General features: G+C 46.2%; 1 protein-coding gene across 1 annotated transcript; it reads right to left on the bottom strand.

Moving 5' to 3' along the window:
* Positions 1–4,171: 4,171 nt before the first annotated feature.
* Positions 4,172–20,672, bottom strand: LOC141938541 (uncharacterized). The gene is made up of 7 exons (XM_074857413.1): positions 20,541–20,672; positions 15,822–15,934; positions 14,690–14,968; positions 12,454–12,702; positions 8,951–9,088; positions 8,235–8,354; positions 4,172–6,795 (listed from the first exon to the last, which is right to left on the bottom strand). Exons 2-7 carry the CDS (start codon positions 15,880–15,882, stop codon positions 6,635–6,637), a joined length of 1,008 nt encoding a protein of 335 aa, XP_074713514.1. The 5' UTR covers positions 15,883–15,934; positions 20,541–20,672; the 3' UTR covers positions 4,172–6,634.
* Between the last annotated feature and the right edge of the window lie 2,071 nt (positions 20,673–22,743).

Below are 22,743 nucleotides of genomic sequence, written 5' to 3'. Positions count from 1 at the left end.
TTTTTGTTTGTTTGAAGGTATCTTATTACATGACTTCCAAAAAAACCTTTAAAAACTGCTTCATTCCTTAGTTTTGGGAAAATATGTTTTGCCCTCAAAGAGAAACTTCTATAAACCAAAGCTGAGACAGCAATGCTGGCAAGACGATAGCCACTGAACTGTATTTCTTTGTTCCATTTGCATATGATAAGGGAGCAGATAATAATTCTCTTTAATATACTGTATTTGCAATTCTAAAAGATTCACTGAAAATTGCCTCCAAGTAATTCTTGGTCTGTAATACATCTAGTTTCTATAGCGTTAGACAATACTAAAACTATCAGTAGCTGTTATCAGTTTAGGTGAGTTTTAAAAATTCTGCACAGAATTCAGGTTCCAAGTTTTGCTTTTTCCCTCATTTCCAATATCAATTATAAAATACACGCTTTATACTACAGCCCCATCCAATATTTCATCATGGATATTGGCTAGGCATGACATGGAATATGCTAACCAGAAAACTAAATCAATTAAAAATAAGCTGACATTAGCCACCCATATTTGCTACCTCTGCAGATGGGAACCTTTCCTTACCATTAGTGTTTGGCACAACAGCATGGTGAGCAGACTACAGATGTCTCCCCATGCACCAGGACCAGCCCCTGCTCCAAAATGCCCATAACCCAAGTGGGCATAGGCCAAGTATTCCCATCTCCCAGGAGGCAGAAACTCACTCCATCCTAACCGCACCCACCCCTCCAGGGACCACAGGAAGAGCAAAGGGAAAACCCAGGAATCACTCCACTCACTGCCTGCAGACCCACAGCCAGCTCCGGCTGGGATATCATGCATCCGTGGTCACAGCCCAGCAGGTCCAAACCCAGCTCCCTGAGCAACAAGGAGGCACGGTGCTGACAGAGGGCCCCTGCTCTGAGCAAAGCTTGAAGGCAACGGGAGGTGTGGACTGAAGAAGATGGCAACGTTAGCTCATGGGGCAGGAACCAAGCTGCCAAGGACGTATCTGTAGGTGCGTTGAGAGGTGAGGGGTATAGTTGGGTACCTAAACTTGCAAGCGTGATGAACGATTTGATGAAGTCAGGCCCCTCATGCCCTCATGGTTGATGGGAGGCTGGGGGAAGCTGAGAGACAAGAAGCTGCTTGGGGCTGAAATCCCGCCTCCTGGCTGAGGTAGGAAATACCTTCATGTAGATGCCAGTGATGCTGTCAGCATGCATAGGCAGAACTGCTCTGGGCTCTTCACATGCTACTTGAATGTAACTGCTATCCAGTTCCTGACGGGTTTAACCCTATTTTAATGCTTATGGGCGGTGTTTCTGCCTTCCCCCCTTCGTTTCCCCCCATCTTTCTTATCATTAAACATCCTTTGCCCTTCAGGCAGTCTGCTTTGGTACAGGCAGGGAAGAGTTTCTTTAGTCCCTAGCAATAGTGGACAGCCATTTGATTCAGTCACATTGCTTGCTGGTGACCAAGAGGGCTGGAGGTAAGAGGTCTCTCAGTCCTAGAGCTGGCCAAGAGCTCCACTTCAGCCCGTCAGCCAGCCTGGAGCCACAAAAGTGGCATTTGAGGGAGGCCAGCCAGAAAGATGCCGCACTTCCCAGCGGTCCTGCACAGCCCAGAGATGTCTCTTAACTGATTGTATCCAAGTTAAATTAATCCTGATATAATTAACACAACACCTGCCACCATTTGCTTGCTGGAAAGTACAAGTATTTAGAAGGGCTTCACCTAAGGGACGTCTAGGTTCTCAGCAAAGATTCCACTGCTGTCTCCAGCCACATCCTCTGCCTGAGAGATGAGTCATGTAATTGTGCAGAGAGGAAACACATCGCTCATTGTGAACAAAACCAATGCAGGATGTAGTCTCTGGTTGTCCAAGGTCACAGGGTCCCCGCTGGGTGATGATGTTGTTTCCCAGCCTGTTTTACACCACAGGACAAGAGGGGAGCATTGCGTATGCTCAGGAGGAACTTCATGACTGCTAGCCTCATACAGGCAGGGTTTGATCGCACCCAGGCTCTGAGCAGGCTGGCCAAAGGCACAAGCAATACCCAAACGCTAATCCAAGCCTCTGTGATGACACATCACTGAATTCTGCTTCCATCTCAGACAGAAATGGGTCTTCTTGCTCACGTCCATTACTGGTCTGTGTGTTTACATATATGGAAGTCCATGGGGCATCTCACTCCTCCCCACTTGGTGGTAGTAATACCTACACTTCTGGATCTTGTAGCACCACCAGAATTTTTGGCTAGTTTTGAAGATCTCTATCAGTGACACTGTATCCTGCAGTTGAGTTACATGTGAACTCTTCTTGTTTGCTTATTTTGAAATTAATTGCAATTCATAAAAAGTGACATGAACTTACTATGCACATGTCTAAAATCTAGAGGTTTTTTTCAACTACACTGATATTTTCATCAGAAGTTAATACAATCACTGCTCACGTGCCTCTTCAGTATTTACAACAAACGTTTCTTTTGCTATTGTAAACTGGCCCCTTATCAGTTCTGTCTATCTGCTCTCAGACTCACCCACTTCTAGTCTGTTTTTTCTGTAGAGTTGATGGTGGCAGGGAGGGCTGGTCCTTCAGCTCCCCACAAATTGCTGGCTCTTGCCCTGGTGCCTCTGCCCCCATTCTGGACTCCAAGGGAGGACCCCAAGGGCTACGTACACAGCCATTGGGACAACAGGCACAGCAGCCTGGGGTAAAGGTTGGAAGGCAGAGAACAAACTGTTTCACCACTGGGATGGCGAGCTTTACTGACATGAGAAATTTGTGGAGATGAGTTCATCCTGAATGCTAAAAAAAATCTAAAGGAATCATTCTCCTTTCTCTGCTTGCTGTTATACAACATGTTTGTTCTGTGCTTTTGGTTTCACCTATATCTTAAGTCAAATAAGATCATTCTCTGTTCTCCTTTTATATTCATAAACTGCATGAATTACATGATGAAAAGACAACATATTACATTTCATGTCATTTGTTGCTTAGCATATGCCACAAGCAGAGGGAAATTTTTCTCTTCCCACCACGAAACACTGACATGAATACTAATCTAAACATCCATTCTGCACAGTACTATAAACCACGGGTGGTTTGTCTCAGCTGGGAAGAAACCACATCCCAAAGCATCTGCACTTCCCACAGAGCAGACCTCCCCTTGTCCCACCAGCACTCAATGAGCAGAGGGCCGGACCCTGCCCTACTCCCAGCCTTCCCCAGCCAGGACCAGTGGCTGGAGAGGACGTCGTGACTGGTAGCTCTTTGTGCAGTTCCCCTCCCCTGGAAAGCACCAGCTTCCCACAGGAGGCCAGAGGCACCCAGAGACACCCCAGCACCAAGGCCTCTCTCAGCAACCCAGAGAGGGGACAGGGCACAGCCTCACCAAGGCTGCCAGAAGCCCCGAAGAGGCAGCACAGACATCTCTGTTTCTACTCAAATTCCTGATAGCACCATGTACATCCATACCCATTACTCTGCCAGATAGCCCCAGGCCCAAAAGTACCCTCGTTATGGCCTGGGTGATGCAGCACCATACTCAGGCTGGAAAACAACTGCAAATTCAGGCAGGTGGCTCCTTGGGGTACTAGGTTCACAGGCTGCAGGACAAGATCACCCATGTCCAGTCACACCACTGTTCCAGGGGTAACCCTGTAATGGTAAAATCAAGGGATTTTATACAATCACAAACCATTGGGACATTGATTTTACCCACCATCTGGGCCCACTTGTCTAAGGGTGATCATGAAAGAGTCACCACCTCCTTGTAAAAGGAGTTATGCAGTCAAGCATCCCCTCTCACAGCTAAGGTGGCTGTGGCAGATGGGTGAAACAAGACCATTTCTCTGCATCTCACAGTTCGGGCAAGGCACCAGAGCACGGTTTGGCAAGCTGCTGGTGCACACAGATGTGCAGGCACATCAGCACACACACTTCGATAGGGACTAGTTATATGCCACTGTCCTACAGCCTCCCCTGGACTGACTTACAAATGAACATCCTTGTGATCTCTATTCCCTAGACTACCCAAGTCAGCTCTAGCCAGCGCTAACTCATTATCACCTTTCCTTTATTTGGCCAGGTGAAAATTTGGAAACCAGCCTGTACTTTCAGCAGAAATCATAAAGAAGTAATTTTTAAATAACAGGACTTAAACATTTCCAAAACAAGTTAGAAAACAGATCTTTTTATTATAGGAACAAAATCATTGCGGGGAAAAGAAAAACACCACCAAAAAAGAACAATAGCAGGGCTTGAATACATACAATTAGAGGAAAAGCACAGGCTGCACGACTTCTCTCCTGACCTCACAGTAACAGAAACCTTTGCCCAGTTGCTGAATGGCATCTTCAGCAAGGAAGGACAGAAAACCAGCCGTGTCCTCTCTGCCTCATAAAGATGGCTCAAATCTCAGATTCCAATCTCAATGGGAAAAATCCTTCCCAGGCTGGGGTTACACCAGTGAGGGTGCCAAGGGCTGCCAGGGCACCCCAGCAAGGCAGCGCTAGGCCAAGCTGAAGCCAGGACACACCAGCCCAGCAGGACAAGGCGGGCCCAGCTCTGTCACCCTCAGCACCCGAAACACTGGCATCTTCTCCACGCAGCTCAGAGCACCCTCGTTCAGCCTTCGAAGCATGTACTGGAGTCGACTGTCCCCTGCCTGCCCCTGCCAGAAAGTGCAGAAGAGAAGCAAAGCTGACGACATCCCCCCATTTCAGTGACGCTGGCCCCTGTTCACCCAGCGTCTCCGCCATTGTACTGCCTACAGGCAGCTGCCACCCCATGCGCTCGGTGTCACATTTTTGACATTCTATTCACAGCCTTTGAGGAATGTTTGTACTGAAAGGAGATAGCGCAGCACCATGAGGAAAAGAATTATTATCTCCCTCTTACCGTGGAAAATCTGATTCCTACGGCAGCCTTAAAAAGCAGAAACAGGCTGAATCATCACCAACACAGCACACAAGATCCAAAAATCTTCTAAACAGAGTCACAGGACAAGGAAACAACAAGAACAACCACCAATGGCTGGGCGTCCCCTATGCAGAGCTTTGCCATGTACACATGAAGGACTTCCAGGTAAGCATGCAGCCGTCCCACCAGCTCCCCCGCCTGGGAGAGAAGCATTCAGCTCAGTTCTGATTTTGCTGGGGTACTTTTGCAGACCTCACTGGGTGGCATTTACAAGTAATACCTTAAATCCGTTTCCAAGGGATTCATGGCACAATGTCAGCACAATATAAAACAGGGACAAAATGACAAGGGAAGAGAGGAATGCAATACACACATCCCCATCCCTTTTGACCCCAATCTGTACCATCTCTGCCTTTACTCTACCATGCCTTTCTAGCCCCTTGGGCTACTTTAACACCAACATGCCTCGCTTCTGACCATTGAAATGCACTTACACAGCAAATACCTTGCTTGGGCAGTGCATCCTGCAGCACTCCCCGTGGCCTGACAGCCCTGCAGCCCCTGGCAGCTTTGTCAGGGGCTCGGCTACCTGCTGCCTGACACCAAGTCCTTGCCCTCCCCTCACCTTGTCCTTCTTCTCTGCAGGTCTACCCCAGCTGGTCCACTGGCAAACCTCCCCTGAGCAGAACAGGACGTGTGTAGCAGCAAGACTTGCCTAAGAGATTCTATAAATTGCTGCTGTCTATGCAAATAACACAGCACTGAAGAAGCCTACATGCACAGGCAGATGGCCAGCTTCACCAGCTTGCAGTAGCTAAACCATTACACTAAATGCACTAATGCTTGCACTGATGAATGATCTCGGCATTATAATCAACATTTCTGCCAAAATTACACACCCAAGCCCCAAGCACCCTTCTGCTGCAAGCAAGCAAGCTAGTGACAGAGCTGTTTTAACTCACTGGCAACCCGAGCAGTTAGGTTCTGGCAGAAGGTAACTGGTAGCCCCCTGCCATTACAGGGCATCAAAAGACGAGCAAGCCAGCATCACCTCCCGGGTCTCCACGCAGCAGCCCCTACCACTACTCCTGGCCCCACGCAGCAAGCGGTGAGGAACAAATCACAAAGGGTCTGGAGCTCAGAGGAGCAATTCAGATAAACATCTGCCACAGCAGATACCTAGCTGAAATCTCCGTCGAGCTTTTTTTTTTGCAGGGCCTGTGAAAAATGCCTTGAAGTCTCCTGAGAAGAGGCTTTCTCAGGAAATTTCTGGCAGGTCCTTGTTTCTGTCTGGGACTGGCAGGCCACCTCAGTCTGCCTGTCATGCCCACCCCTTGCAGGAACCACTGGCTGGTGAAGACATGGCAAAGGATGGGGTAGGCAGGGAGCAGGAGGAACTGTCTGTCTCATTTCAGGCTGTCCTCTAGGGCTCCACAGGTTAACTGCAGGTCTATTAACAGGCAAAGCATCAAAGAGCTGCCCAGTTTTGTTTGTTAGTGAACCTGTCAGCCCATGGCAGCGTGGCCTTGAAGCCACACGTGTGCTTTTTCTTATATTTTCTTTTTCTTTTCTTTTTTTAATGAGGTTAGCAGGCCTGACACCTCACGTCTTCCTCCTGCTAAAATTTTCTGGACCAATTCTTACACACAATGAGACTATGGGATGCAAAGAATGCTTGTCATGGGTCTCAAGAGAGGGTGGAACAGCAAGCATGCCAGATCAGTCAACAGTTGGACCCGGGAAACAGTCCGAGGCGTTTTCCTGGCTTTCCACATCAACTATGACCTCTGGGTCTCGCATTTCCTCAGGCTCTATCTCCACTGGTAAATTTTCTTCCATGGGGGGCTGGGGCTCAATGCCTTGACCAGTCTGGGCAGCATCTGGAAAAGAAGGGAGAAATGGTTTATAATTGCCCGCACTATGCTCACCCCCATGAAAATCTTCCCCCCAGTCCCTGATGCCACAGGCTGCCTAACCCACTCAGTCCCTTCTCCCCAGGCGTCTGCAAGCCAAATGTCAATTTTCTTTGTAACTACTCATTTATTGAGATGTTCATCACAGCTTTGTTTGTAAGACACTTTGGTGCTGAAGATCTCTGGGCTCAACCGCCCAAAATGTACCAAAATACCAAAGCAAAATCTATTCAGTCACATCTGAATAATTAAAGCTGGCTAACAGCACACATTTAATATGTTCTCATCTAAACACTTTCCTGGCACATGTCTGCTTTTTACTTATTTGCAGAAAATTAGTCAAACTGACAATTCAGAAATTTTTTATTAAAAAAAAAAGTTCTACACTTTAAGTATATTAATGTTAAACAATGACCTGAATGACTGACCTTCTTTTTTCTTTCGTGCACTATGTTCATGAGTAGCATTTAATATTTTGAAAGGAGGGCAAAGCAGCATCCAAGGTTAGACATAAAGCATAGCTGATCTGCTGAGAGGCTGTGCATGGTACAGTGAAGCATACCAGAAGCAGAGACAGTAGTGCCAAGACCAGGCTATGACCTATGTAACATTGCTCTAGTTCATGATATTGTTGCTAGATCTACTTCAGCTGATGATGGTGCATTACTAGGGAAGGTGTTTGTGAAATAAAATTGAGGGAAACATAATGCAAAAAGTAGAATATTAATATCAAGCACTCACAAACCAGGAAATTTCTGAAAGGTTTTTATCGCTGCGCTCTCTTGGCCATACTGTGCTAAAGCTGTGGGCTTTTATTCTTGATTTCTTTGAAGGAATGAAAATGTTACTGTATTCCTACTTTAGCACCAATTTAAGGAAATACACAAGCGTCTGACTTTGGTGGGATTTAGCTGTGTTTGCTGTTCAGCATATTGGTGGATGCTGTCCCGAAGATGACTGCTTACAAAAACAATGCCAGTTCTTATAAAACGTTACTGATGAGAAAGGGGTGTATGTGATAAAATTGCAGGAAAACCACGGAGTTTGGAGGGGTTGCTGGTTTTGAGAGATGTGTATTTTAGCACAGAAGATACTGGAACAGACAGTCTGCAGTCTGCTGGCAGTACCACCTCTGCGGGATGCTTATGAGATGGCTGCTGCTACAGCTCACAGCTAGATGAGGGCAAGAGCTACTCCTGTGCAGAAGCCAAGCACGAGTAAGGTACTGATAAATGACCTGCTGCAACTTCTGTCATCTAGACAAGATGTAGCACCTTCCCTGCGCTAGCGAGTCCCAGGTCCCTCTCTTCGGTCAGCTCCTCCCCCCTCAGTCACACACATCCATTTTGTCCTTCACCCTCCTAAACAGGCTATCTGTCCAACTTAAAACAAGTCACTGGACCCACCAGGCTTTGAAGGGCAGTCAATTTGGGCAGCTTGAGCCTCAACATGGTCTCCATTGGGGGGGCTCTTCACACCTTCACTGGAGACCACGGACATTGTTAGTCCATCATCCTTCTCCTCCTCTGTAAAACCAAAATCAGAGACTTGAAGGAAAGCGGTCCCCCACATCCCAGCAGCCTTGGCCCACTCATTGTGAGGCTGGACCACCAACACATGCGTGCGTCTCCTCCTCACGTGGCACTGGCTCCATTCCTGGAGCAGACAGATGCCAAGTACGGAGGGCCACTGCCAACCTGTCAGAGACCAGCTTGGCCACGCTGGCAGGATCACAGCTTGAGGTGGCCTCACTGGGCACGGGCAGATTGCACTCAGGGACTGGTGCTGACAAAGGACTGCCATCAGAAGCCTTCAGGTCTTTTCAGGATCAGACCTGAATGAGGCTCCGTTTTCTTGCCCACAGAAAAGGTTTTGCTGTTTCTTTCTGGCCAGGAGCACAAGGTGGCAGGCATGAGGTGAAAAAAGGAAAAGCGAGGTTTAATTCAAGACCCTGCTGGTTGTAACAGTTGCCTGTCAGCAAGCAGCTTTCTGCTCCACCAGGTCAGGGGAGGGCTGGCTGGAAGATGAGCAGCCACCAAGCTGAGGCCATTTCAACCCCAGGCTGCACAAACACAGTCCTCTGTGAGACTCATTCCAAGGAACAACAGTGTTCTCCACTCACCTGAAGGCACTGGGATGAACTTGTCTTTCCTCTTCATGCAGCAACATATGACTGAGGAGACAACCACCACCAGGATAACTGCACCCCCAGCGCATCCCACCAGGATGTAAATGAACCACGGGTACTGCAACAGGTCTCCTGCAAGAAGGACAGGGCTCTGTTAGTTACCAGGGTGGGAAAGCTGCTTTCTCCAAATGGGAGGAACCTGCAGACAGATTAGAACATGTGGTCATTATTACTGCTTTTGTTTGGTTTGGATCAGGGGAGTTGATTTTATGAAATGTGGCACATCGTAATTTATGTCACATCGTTTAATTATGGAATGGAATTTTTCGTTAAGAAGAGAGGCTTGTGTGACTATGCTGTGTGCATTTGTTTCTGCCTACTCTGACCAGCAACATCGAAGATAATGAATAAGTTTTAATCAAATTTAACAGGGAAGGTGGTGGTTTGAAAGATACTACATTTCAACAAGTTTTATGAAAACAGGCAGCTGAGGAGGGAGACCTAAGCTAGCATCTCCTGCTGAAAGAAAAGCATCAGAGTCTACCGTCAGAGCTCATATTAAGCCCCAGAGAATCCACTTAGGACAGCCATATAACGGCTGCACCAACCTCAAAGAAAGTCTGATCAGAGCCTGCACTTCCTCAGGCACCAGAGACTCCAGCCACCCGAGTCAGAGCTGTAGGAAACCAGCTCCACTACTGCTCAGAGAAGGATTTCTCTTTATTCCCCTTCCCAACCGAGATCATGTGAAACGCCTAGCAGGAGGCGATGGCTACAGATGGCTGAGCAGAAGGCCACACACAAGTCAGTGGTAATTATTACCCAGTTCAGTGCTCAGGGTTGCTTTGACGGGTCAGACTTGCACATACGCTGCTGCTGAGCAGGAAAGCTGGTAGAGGGCATCGCAGACTTGCAGAAAAGAGAGACCCGTCCAGACTCACTTCTTCACTGAGACAATTTGCTCCAACCTGGGGTAGCCAGTAGGAAAACTCTTCCTCCCAATATGAAAAAACCATACAGCTCAACTATTGCTATAATACAATTTCCTTAAAACTCCGTAGGTAAACCCAAGCCATCCCTTTTTGAACCATTTGGCTTCTTTTTGCTGCGCACATGCCTGTACAGCACTGCACTGGGGAAATCAGCATTTGGAGCTTGTTTTCAAGACCCCAAACACACAAATTGCTGCATATCCCCAGAGGCTGGGAAGTGTTTCAAACACTCCAAGACATACTACACACTGTCATAGTCCAGATACTCACTAGAACAGTAAAAACAACTGTAGACAGGTGCTCCTGTGTGTGAAACCACACATACTCAAAAGTATTTTCAGATTGCTTGTTCCAGTCTCCTCAGGAACAGTTACCAACTTCAAAAAACCTATACTCAAAATTAAACTTTCAGCAAATAAGAAATCATTTCCCTAATAATTTTCTTTCCTTTTTGATGAAAGCTTAGAGAATATTATCAAAGGCATAAATATATGTTGGAAATAGTTTTTCTTAAGAATTGCCATTTGCTAAAAAGGTCTTTTTGAGATAAAATACTGTGTTAAAAATCAGTAATAAACAAGTCATAAAACAAGTAATGAATGAATAAAAGTCTTTTATATATGTTGATCTGTTAACTTCTGAATCCTCTGCTTTAGATCCTGCGTGATCAGAGCCCTTTAGTGCCTGGGAAATTTACAGTATTTCTGCTAAACTGTTTTACACTAACAATTATTCAAAGTTAATTTAATCAGCCAACAGGTTGCCCAAATAGGTGCTCTTACATAGATCATATGCCTACAGCAGAAAAACTATATTCAGCCCTTTTTCTGGAGCAAATAATAACCCACAAAAATAATGAATTAGTCTTTAATTAATTAAATTGAATTCATTTATCTCTCCAATTCATTTTACTCATACTCAGAACTGCTTTAGTTCACTTTTTACAAATGCGGTTACATTTGGTGACTAAAAAGTAGCATCACTGACAACTTTTTGCTCTCAGACACTTCCAAATACACATTCACGTGTGTGTCCATCCCAACAGAGCTATCACTAAATTCCCCTGTGGGCTTTTCAAGAGGAAATGGGGAACTGATATCACACCCAGTGGACTGGGCAGCCACCCAGAACAAACAATAGTAACTGTCAGCACTCACGTGATTTATCACAGGGCTCAATTGAACAGCTCGTGGATGTCTGCATCCTCACCCCTCCAAGTGTCTCAGCCAACTTGGGTCTGGCTACGCTGAACAACCTCTGACCAGTTTAACTGGACAAAATTAAGATCACTGCTTCACAATCACAAATGACAAACTTGTACAGATTGGCCAGTGGCACCAACGCTATCAGGCACGAACAGCCCACAGCCTTTCTGTTGAATGCCAGCACACACAATACAGGGTTTATGTCATTAATTTTGCTTTCACACCAACTGTACGCCAACCATAGAAGAAAAGACAATATATGTTGTAGAGTTGAAGCAGGTCAGATGTAATTTCTAAAATGCTAGGTGCTATTGCACAGTACAATTTCTTTAGTAGCAAAGGTGATTAAATCAATTACAGATAAATTAGTCAAAAACCTTATGGTTAAATTATGCCACCCTGATGTAGTTTTGACGACCATCTTTGCCGCTAGAGGAGAAAAACCTTCACTACTGGAGATGCAAGGGAAATCACACTCAAAGTTATCTAATCGATTTTTTTTTTTTAATAAATGTGACCTTACAACACAGACCAGTGCCTTGCATCATGAGGTTCTGGCAGTTTTGATCAGTCCTAGGATCCAGATTTTCCATCTGATTAAACTATGGCCTCATCCAAGCAGAGTACTCCGCATTTATGGACTGTTTGCAAATGGATAAAGTCACAGCCTTCTCATAGAACTGCATAACTGAGCAGGGATATGGAGGGAAAAACCCCTACATTTCCTAAGTAACTGACTTGTGTCACCTCTGATGGTGTGGGGCTGATGGAGAGACATTTGTATAGACTGGTAAATCTTTGTGCATCTGGCCTAGATAAGGAGGAAAGGGACAAGACAAAAACCACCTCAGCTGATTCCAGCAGCAACAGGGTTGAACTAGCAGAGGTGTTTTTACAGGGATGTTGCAGAAATTGGAAAGCCATCAGGGTAATGGATGAATGTTAGAGTAGGAAGCAGCTCCTGTTCCCAAATCAGCATAAAGGATCAGTGCACAGGAGGGTGCAAGGTCTCCATCTTTGGGAAGTAGGAAAACAGACAGAGATAGATCCTTGCTGCAGAGCTGGGTAAAAGGACCTCCTGAAAAAACTTCCATCCCTTCTGTGGTTGTAGGCTGTGTCAGTCCGAGACATGGGAGGGAGAAGGAAGTCAAGAGGACACTTTCTAAAGGGAGGATGTGGTAAGTCTGGAAAGCAGCTGCCAGAGGACAGAAGAGTTCGGTATTACTCAGACAACAACCACCCCTTAGTTTTCTGCTGCAAGAGACCAAAAGGGAGTTTTTCTGGAGATGCTGTTACTCACCATAGCTGCAAGACAGCACAACAGGCCTCGTCCTCATGACGTTGGCCCCATGGTACACCTCACATACAAATTCTCCAGGCATGGTTTTGTCCAGGCGAACCTTCTTCCCACCATCTTTAATGCAAGATTCAGGGGTGCTCAGCGCGGTACCATTCAGCAGCCACCGAAAGTTGGTGCTCGTGTTGCTGGTCACGTCACAGGACAACTCTGCAGTCCCATTGGGGAAGCATTGGATTCCAATGGCCAGCTCTGGTCACACACAGCATGGGGCAACGGGAACAGGGAGGGAAGAGAGAGGTAAGGAGCAGACTCAGCAGTGAACATGAGCTGGATGGGAGCTTCCCTTACTGGCAGTCTTACTACCACTGCATTTACTGGTAGCCAGGGAACACAGAAATAAGTAACCAGACTCTTCAGTGCCTGCCCTCAGCCCTGAAATGCTTAGTAGAGCCCACCCAACCCTGCTAGTGACTCCTGGTCCCTATTTTGGAGATGCCACAAAAATCTGTCATCTCTTCATTTTCCTTATTGAAATTGAAAAAAAGAAGAATAAAAATCCCTGAGAGGGCGGTGGAAACACCCAAACCATCTGCCAGCCTGAGGCTTTCTCTGTAATCAGCAGATAATCATAGCATCAGAGGAGACTCAGCCCTCTCCTCTACCAGAGGTTCGTACTTTTGCTGTCACACTGCCTCTTCTTCCATTTTAGAGAGGAACTAGTACAAATCATGCCCAATATGGGTACCAAGACCAGACACCTGCAGTTAGATAGAATGACCCAGACCATCCTATCTAACGATAGTAGAAGTAACGAATCATTGGTCCTATTACACTTTCCTGAATTTCTCTCTTTCAGTCTACTACAAGGAGCCAACTTATTTCCTACAGTTGCCACTTTGCAAATACAGACTAGACAGAGAAGTGGTATGGTTTTATGACAGTAAGAGTCACACCGAGAATGTCTATCCGAACATCCATGTAAATAAGCTCAGAAATCACTTTCTTCAACCAGGACATCACCTTCATTTAAAATTCACCGCCTCTAGGAATACCTTTGCTGTGAAACTGTTTCCCTGACTTAGGTGTGGCAACAGAACACAAGGAGGAGACAAAAGTTCCCAAAGCAAATTCCCTGAAAAGGAGGTTAAACCCAGGACACTTCTGCAGTCTTTGCCTACTTCCAGTCTAAGCCCCTGATCTTTGTGCCAAGGAGTCACATCTTTGACCTACTCTCCATGGCAGTTCCGCCTGTTTGCACCCAAAAGGTGTAAGGATTCATTTGTCTTCACTGAGACCAGTTTGCTCAGACATTTTCATTACAATTTCATACGCTTCAATATCTCTTAGAAGCTTGTGTAAGAGAAAGCCCTTGCAAAAGGAACTGTGGAGATGAGGACCAGAGCAATGGTTGCTGGCTGTCTGGAGCACTGTTCAGCAGGGAGGCGAACCCACTTAAGCCTTCTCCATATTAACCCAAGTAATGAGCTGGCTCCTGTACAGAAATGACTTTATTTCTGTCTTCTCAACCCACAGATGGATGAACAGGCACATGAAGGGGAGCAGCAGTTCTGAGGCCACAGGGAGGACAGCAGGGAGACTGGCATGGGAGGGTACCTATTGCGGGTCTCTGAAGATGCTGACCTCCAAGCTGCTTGGGGCCAGCTAAGAATCAGAAAGTCACACCTGGATTCCTTTAGTACCTTTCCTCAGCTGCATGAAGCAGGGGCAAAACCCAGCATGCCTCAAACCCAGACCTGCACAGAGCCCAGTTCAGTTTCCAGAACCAAGTCAGCTAGAGTTAACTCCTTAAGGAAGCGTGTCCACAGGCAGCAAAATGCTGTTGGTCAGTGAGAGCTTTCATGAGAGCCATCAGGAAGAGTACTCTGGAAATGGACTGAAATCTCCAGCTACTTATCTACATACTGTAGGCTCAACTTTACAAACACTTCATGCTACTGTCTTTTACATCAGGGAAAAATAGCATGTAGCTCAACTGACTGGCTACTTCAAGAAAGACTCAACAGACAGGAGAGACCGACAACACGGATGCAAAAAGCATCCCCTAGTTTACACTCACCATTACAGCTTGCTGAGGTGCCAGAAGCTTATAAAACTGTTCCAGAGGCACCTATAGCTCCTCCAAGCTCAAGTCATCTCTTAGGAAGAATTTCAAGGCACCAGCTTCCAGCCAGGCTCACAAGTTCAAAAGCTATTTGTTGCTAAGAAGGCCACTTACCAAATACTTCCAGTGTAAATAATGTGGTGGTGTTGTGAAAAACAAACTCATATTTTCCTTCATCCTCTTTCTCCACATTCCTCAGCACTAGAGAGCCATTCTGCAAGTTCAGGCATCTGCTGGCAGAAGTGCCGCACTTAGCCAACAAAGTATTATTTAAGACATCTGTCAAGCATGTCACATTCCTCTTGCTCATTCTGAGGGGGGTCTGCAGACTCTGAATTCCCAAAGGAAAGACTGCTGAGTTGCCGCTGAGCACTCTGGTCCGGTGGATAGAGCCTGAAAGGAGAGGCACAGAGTGTGGGCAGCAAGCTTGCCATGTCCATCCACCCCCTCTCATCTGCCTCCCAGAAAGGCAAACGCCCAGGTGAGACATAGGAGAGACAGACCCATCCCCAGGGACAGGCTGGGGTCACCAGTAATTGAAAATCAGAAGAGTGGGAAGTCTTCTGTAAAGGCCAACTTTCTCCCCTGATAACATGGGAGTGGTGCATACACCATGCGCACAGGGCGACGAAAGGCTGAGCAGCTGGTCTTTTCTTTCCCCAAATTTGACGTGACCATCTACTACACCCCCTCAGAGCTTAGAGACTGTGCAAAGAAAGATCCTCAGGGCATCAATGCCACAGATCTTGTACAAAGGGTAGCAAAAACAACTGCCACTTGCACAGTTGCTTTTACCCACAGAGTAAGGTCACAGTTTTAACTTGAGCAAGTCTCACAATATCCTTGCACATTATTAAGTTGCTGTACGCAAATCAGAGATGGGTAAATGACACGGTGACAGCAGCTCAGGGACTAAACCAAGGTCACACCAAGCGTAAGGAGCGGGACCACATTGCTCTCCAGCCCCTCCAGCCAGTGTTCTGCATACAAAGACCTTACGTTCTCTGCTGAAATGCTTTTACAGATGCAGTACACTGAGAAAGTACTATATTGTTAGTTATCATTCATTTACTAAAAAAATAATTCGTCTTACTTTGGTCCGACTGCGCCTTTCATGCATTAGCAGTTACACTATTTGAAGTCTCCCTAAACCTGATAGAATCCTTAAAAGATCCTGGAGCAAAATTAAGGTGTCTGCTCATCTAGGCAAATCTGTGCCAACTTCATAAAGAAAAATCCAACTTACCATGAGTAACCGTTATTATCACCAGCAAGCACTGCAGAGTAAAAGGAGAGCTGAAATCCATTTTAAAGAGCTCCTTGCATCATGTGCTGAGAAGACGATCTGGCTACAGAGCTCTGTGAATATAGCGTTCAGGAAATGATGTCAGAAGCAAGAGTGAAAAAAAAAAAAAAAAAGAAAAGAAACTCCATAGTGGACAGATTGAATAATGTTTCAAAATAGACCTGCAAGGTTTTGGGTGACTGAACTCGGGCTGAACCAACACGAGCCACAATGTGCTCTGCAAAGTCCCGCACCTTGGAGCTAGCTGCAAGTGTGAGAATAGGGCTGAGAGGTGAGGAGAGACGAAAATATCTCCTGGTCAGCTCACCCCGTTTCGGAAGATGCTAACATTGAGACCGGACAAAGGCAAAACACCTATTTCTTCCATCCTTTTCCAGTTTATCAAAGCACAGCATCCCCACCCAGGGAAGATAAATCAGTCCAGTCAGATAAAGCACTGCACATGCAGACCAGCTGATTTTCTAAAATATCAACAACAATCACTCACGGAGAGTTTTGCCAGGAGAGGTGGGATAAGGCTCTCCCTCCATACACAAAGGCTATGTGGCCAGCCTGAGTTTTGCTGGGCTCTTCTAGTGACTGAATGGTACCTGCCATGCAGGAAAGGGCTCCGTACAGCCGCCCCAGGCAAAGAATAAAGGTTATGGGAAGTTAAGTTGCATTGCAAAACTAGATTGAACACAGCCTGAAAGCCACCCTGACTCTGGAGTGCAGATCCCAGAGACAGGACTGAAAAGCCAATCCTGAAGAACCACTGTGAACCAGTTATCTACAGGGCCATGCAGGGCCGGATATTTTGTTCACACTTGTTGAGATGGCTTAAAGCACGCTGGCATTTTGCATTGAGTGCTGAGTTAAATTATACAAACAATGCAGCAGAAACTGTTTCGCTCACTGGAGGAAGTAAACTGCCTTAGCATTAGAGCCAACATCTGGATTTTTTTAGATGTGCTTAGTAGCTGTGCCAGGGAATAACTGTGACAACAGTGCAGGATGCGACTGGGAATCTTATACTTCCATGCTGTTTCTCTGGACACAGACATAGACACAGTGGATTAAAGAAGCTCCACACAGTGGAATTACATCTATACACACATTTCAGAGAAATGGTTAAACCCCTTGTGGCGTGGTCTGCACTATTTTTCAAACAATTTGGCTCTGCTTGATAATTCCACATTTCAGCCACTGGTTTGTCCCCTCTGACTTCTTAGCAATGACAATTACATCTCACCTCTCGCTCCTGGTGTCCAAAATTTACAAGTTTATTCAAGGCTACCATAGCACCATCCTGTCTTTATCATACATGCATAGGACAGGCCTAAATTGATCTGTGACAGAAATAGCCTTCTCTGAGAAAAGCAGTGAAGTGAGTCTTCAGACTCTCACAGCAGTGCAGAGAAAGGGGGAGAGAGAAAAGTATTTACAGTAAGAAACACTTTCATTTCCTTCTGTGCTGCTGAAACGACATGAAGAAAATCTCTCATAAATACCACTGCAAGACTGGGTCTAACCATCTGCTTCGGATGTGCACATTCAACTTCATCTCACCTTCATGCTTGAAGGGTAGGCTGGTAGAGCTTAGGGTTGCAGTGCTGTGGTGGAGACATGAGACAGAACAGACAGCATGTGCAGGGTCTCTTCAAAATAGGACCCCAAAATGTTCAGAATCTCAGAAAAACAACAAAATGCAAAAGTGGTCTGCATACAGCCAAATCCAGCAAAAGTTCACCTTCTCCTCCAGCCAATGATAGCAGTCTCACAGACCTCATTTACAGATTTGCAGTAAAATCAAAGAAAAATACAGCCTTTCTACTGTAGCTCTGTTGTTACAGAAGTGACTCTGCATGACCATGACATTGCGGTGTCCTGTATTTAGTCTCCCTCTCAGTGACTCCAGGGCAAATGAGTACATTTATGAGTTCAATATTTCTGACTGCAAGTGCCCCATACATCACGCAGTATATGAAGTCCCATTAGGCTCCTTCTGTCCCTCACATCCTCACTAGCTTTAAAAAAAAAAAAAAAAATCACAGCCAGTATAAAGATGACAGCACATGCACGATCTGTGTTGTCATCAATCAGCAGCCTTCTCTTAAGAGCAACTCGCTCAAATTTCACATATAACACATTTTTTAGATAAGATTAGACACTAATTTCTAACATTGACTGATGAATTCTCACAACACCCTTAGCTAGCCAGAGAATTCACTTCCCCTTTTTATATAAAGACGCATAAAGTTTTGTGTAATTACTGCAGACAAAAATTACCTTGTGAGGCTTAACAGAAACCATAAGTAGAAGAAGGAAAAAAAGAAAAAGACAAGAACTTGTAGTTGAAAGGTGAACTAAAATCTTTACTTGGTAAGCTGCAAGCTCACAGGGCTATTTTGTCCTTTCAGCCACTGACAGCATCATGAAAGGAGAATGGAGATTCATTCCTTACATGACATGAGTCATTGATGGAGCACAGGAGATTGGAAAACCCGAGCGACCAAGTAAAGCAGGAAATAAGCTGTGAAGTATTGCAGAGGAATTTGTGCATACTAGGTCTGCGCATCTTCCTTTCAATAGGTTGGTAAGTGTAAGCAGCGTACCTATTTTTACTGTCAACGCTGACATGTGTTAACTGGGGAAATACACAGGCCTCGCTTCACACGGGGGAAGAGGCAGCAGGGCTAAATGCCAGAAACTCAACGTGTGGAAACAGAAAACGAGCCCATGGTTCCAGCAATGCACAGAGCCAGCTCTGCAAGCCGCTGAGGGCTCCCTGCCCCAGCACCGGCCCCAGGCCAGGAAACACTGCTGGTTGCAGGCAGTCTGCTCTTCTCTCTGTCCATCCATCTGTCCATCTGTCCATCCATCCCCCCCCTGCAGTGGAGCAGCATAGCCATGGCTACACCACAGGCTGCCAGGGCAGGTACAACCTGGACTGTGCAGCATGGGAGGAGGGAGAGGCTTGCAGCCATGTTAGCTTACCTGTCCCATCCACACCTACAGCTATTCATGCATGACACTTCTTTCTAAACATGCTTTGAGTGGCTCTTAGGAGAGTTTAACTGTGCAGTCACAAGGCAGGAATGTGGGGTAAGCCTGAGAGATACTTCTGTGTGGGGGCAGCAGGACCCCAGAGACTGATGAAGATGCAGACACTGACAAAGATTCATATTCATAAGAACAGGAATTCTTTCTTTGTTAAATGAAACTAGCCAGAGAGCTATGCTTGAACCCTGAACTCTTTCTTGATCAAAGAAATAGCAATAGCAAGCAAAAAATAGCATAGATAACCACAGAAAGGTGTATGCTTACATGGTGATAAAGAGACTATTGTGCACTTTGTTTATCTAACAGCAAAGCTGTGAAATTACAGCTACTTTACAACTTATTTAGGAATTGGACATGCATAATCAGGGTACTCCTGTAGATCATGTTCAGAGCAGGTGACTTTTGGGCAAAATAGGCTGTACTGGCACAACAAGAAGAGTGACCAGGACATAGATGGCCATAGGTGAAGGCCCTCTTGTGTCAGGGACTTTTACAGATCTGTAAAAAATGGAAATAAACATGCAGACCTTCAGACTACCAGCTACAGACAGCCAGGAACATGGACATACATAGGATTTCCCAGGCAGCCCCAAAGTACAGGCCTGCCAAACACCAAACGCTCTGTATGAGACCTGCCCCACCTGCCCTTGTACTGCAGCACTCGTACTTCACACGTTTGTGATACAGCCCAGCAGCGCTGCTGCCTGGGACCCAACACACCAAAGAGAGACCATCAGCCTGATCCGCAACGTCCAGCCAACTGCAGCTGGTTTAGTGGTCCTGGAGGGGCAGAGAAACCAAGAGGCTGCATTGCAGCTGTGGATAGACATAATTTTACCAACAGCAGCCCGTTCTCAGTGCTGGCCTGCACCCTTAGCACAGGTGCCACTCACCTCAATGGATGCGTACCACACTGTCTGCCAGCATGTCTGACAGATGAGAGGCTTTTCCCCACCACATGGTCCAGAGCAGAGAGGTCTCATGTGTCAAGTCTTAGGAAAGTGGACAGGCTAGACACAGGTCACTGACATTTCTCCCCACCTCCTGAAATCACCCATTTGCCACAGCTTCCACAAAAAGTTGCACCCGGGGAATTTCTCCTGACCAGCTCTCAACTGGATGCTGAATAAGGCAAATCAGGAGGAGAGAAGGACACTGGACTTTTGTTCTCACTCATCCTATCTCTGCCTCAGAGGTGATCCCCCTTTCAGCTCAATCCATCCAACTTCCACAGGCCTGGTCCTCTGCCCTGAGACAACACCCACCCCACAGCCACTGAGCAGTTGCACAATGTGAGGTTCAATCAGAGGCCATTGTGAGGGAAAAAGAGAGCAAAAGAGACACGTTGCCACACTGTTTTTCCAGTTTCCCATACAAAGAGACCATAAAAAATTACTGAGTCAAATTAAAAGTTCACCTCAGCTATTAGCCTGTCTCCAAACATAGTTGATGTCAGAGCCTCAACTAGGGATGCTATCACCGTGACAGGGACGTTTAAAGTAACCCACAAATTATAAAAAGCACATTGCAGAAATCTGCTGAGATCAGGAACTGCTAATGAAAGGCTCTGGGCCTAATTACAGACAAGGTACACATAGTTTCTCCAGCCTGTAGTACCTCCAGGGAAGGAATGGTCCAACACCTGCAAGAGTCAGGGCCAAGATTTCTGGAGCTCTCCCCTGTGGAGACTGTCAGATCTCTGATGACAGGGGCCCACAGGAACATGCTTTCTTCTTCAGAACATCTGTGGATATTTTCAGCTTTCTTTTGCCAAGAGATGGAAGGAACATCCAAGATCCTGCAAACACGGAGGAGGACTTTGTTGCATTGGGGGCTTAGAAACAGGGCTGATAAAAGGAAAACCTGCTCGGATACCCGCTCTGATGAACAAAGAGGAACCTGGGAGACTCCGCAGCAGCAGGTCTGCCATGCCTCAGACACCCCTCTGGTGTCTCACACACCACTGGTCCTTGTATCACACTTTCTGCCACAGCCTTTGCTTTTGCTATGTGATGCTGAGGCTATCTGGGACCCACCAAACCATATGCTGCTGTTCTGTCTAAAATGTATGGTTCAAGTAACAGTGCATGGCAGGGAGGATCCTGACGGACCAGAGACAATAAGACTCTGCATAGTACCCAGGAGCAGAGTGTCTAACCTGCAGAAGCCCTCTGCTCAAAGTAACCCAAGTAGAAAAACTCACAGTAGCACCTTGATTTCATGCACATGGTGCCCACCTGTCTCATGCTCTGGGAGAGCCTATCTCTTTGCTGCCAGCAGAGCAGTCCCATGCCTTCAGAATACATAAATGACAAGCTAGAGAGAAGTCTTCTTCAGCTCCCATTTCTGACAAGTTAAAAATCCATGCACTTGTCACAGATTCCATAATTCATACACAAGCTCCCCTCTCCCAGCTGTCTCTCAGATGCTGAACAAGACCAGGCAGGATTACAGAAGCTTACTCAGACTTCTGCTCATTAACAAGTTGCTGTTACCCTTAGGCCTTCTCTTCTTCCTCTTGTAGTAGGTATGTGTCCTTCCCTCTCTACCCCCTCCACCAGGCAGCTTAGGGTGAATGGCACGAATTCACCTCCAACTCAGCTACCACTGAGCAGCTATGGGGGGAGAGACCCAGGCAGTTCCACAAAAAAGCTGAGACATGGAGGAGGTACTGTGCCATACTGCCATCTCATCTTGGCACTCACCTATCATCTCACTGCCACGTGAGATGAACAAGAACATAAGGATACCAGCTGTCCAGGTCAAGCATACCAGTCACATCCAGTTTCTGACATAGCTCCCCTAGTTCAGCTCACGATGACAAGAGAAAAAGAAGAGTCCTTATATGGAGTAACTGCTAGAAACTACACAATTTATATTTAGCACCACTGCGTGCGGGGTGAAATGCTTTGCATTTGCTTGGTTTTTTTAACCCACGCCTTCTATTACAGAGCTATTTAGACATATGGGTTCAATCATGCTGCTACGTGAACAGAGCTTAACTGAAGGACCACATCAAGGACAGCAAGCACAGTGCCTACAGTCTATGGGCTTTGGCCAGTTTCACTAGAGTCAGAGCAAAATCTGTTTCTGTGAGTGGACAACACAATGAGAAGTCAGGTTAGGAGCCAACCTGTCACAGGTTGGTGCAGGTCAACCATGATTGTTTGCTTTCATCTCCACTGAATGACTCGGATGAATTTCAGCCCCCAATCAGTTTTGCCTGGGTCTTGCTCAGAGGCTGCTGCCATGTAACTCTGCCACGGGTGCTTCCAGCTCACCCTTCTCGGCCTAGCCTGCCAAAATTAACACAGAGACAGCCAAAATTTTCTCTGGCAGAGATTCTCAGCTCCTGCCAACCAGGATCATTCTGCAGCCACCCACTCACTCCTCAAGTACCAGCCCATCTTGTTCATCTTTTCCTGTTTCTCCTTCTTTTGCCTTGCCTCATTTTGGTGAGGGAAAATTGACTTGGCAAAATCCCAGCTGGGAAGATGAACTTGGGAAATTTCACTTACATTGCCATCTTCAAACCAATCACATAAGTATTATTTACAAAGGCAAATAGATTTCATAGGTTAAAATTTCCTGCAGGATTCACTTAATGTCTTAGCTTTACATCTGCTGTGGTCTGCTGTGGTTACAAGAAGGTTAATGCCAGGCTCATTTAAGAAAATCTTTCAGCAGAGTACAGAATGGAGATAAAAGCCACCAAAAGAGCTTTACAACCACAAGATCACAGGTGGTTATGACAGGGATTCCCCACCTCATCACACTCTAGCACAATGGATAACCTAATGTGACAGTCAAAAGACTTGAA

Source organism: Strix uralensis, chromosome 2 (assembly GCF_047716275.1).
Source record: "Strix uralensis isolate ZFMK-TIS-50842 chromosome 2, bStrUra1, whole genome shotgun sequence".
In the NCBI taxonomy this organism is placed as follows: Eukaryota; Metazoa; Chordata; class Aves; order Strigiformes; family Strigidae; genus Strix; species Strix uralensis.
This window is presented reverse-complemented; position numbering and strand designations above follow the sequence as displayed.

What these genes read in the sequence shown, in the direction of transcription:
- LOC141938541 (XM_074857413.1), bottom strand. Translation starts at nt 15,882, where the DNA reads ATGGATTTCAGCTCTCCTTTTACTCTGCAGTGCTTGCTGGTGATAATA. An exon ending in GATAATAACGGTTACTCATG is followed by an intron (nt 14,969 to 15,821) that starts GTAAGTTGGATT and finishes CTCTCCTTTCAG; the next exon opens with GCTCTATCCACCGGACCAGA. An exon ending in ATTTACACTGGAAGTATTTG is followed by an intron (nt 12,703 to 14,689) that starts GTAAGTGGCCTT and finishes GTGTGTGACCAG; the next exon opens with AGCTGGCCATTGGAATCCAA.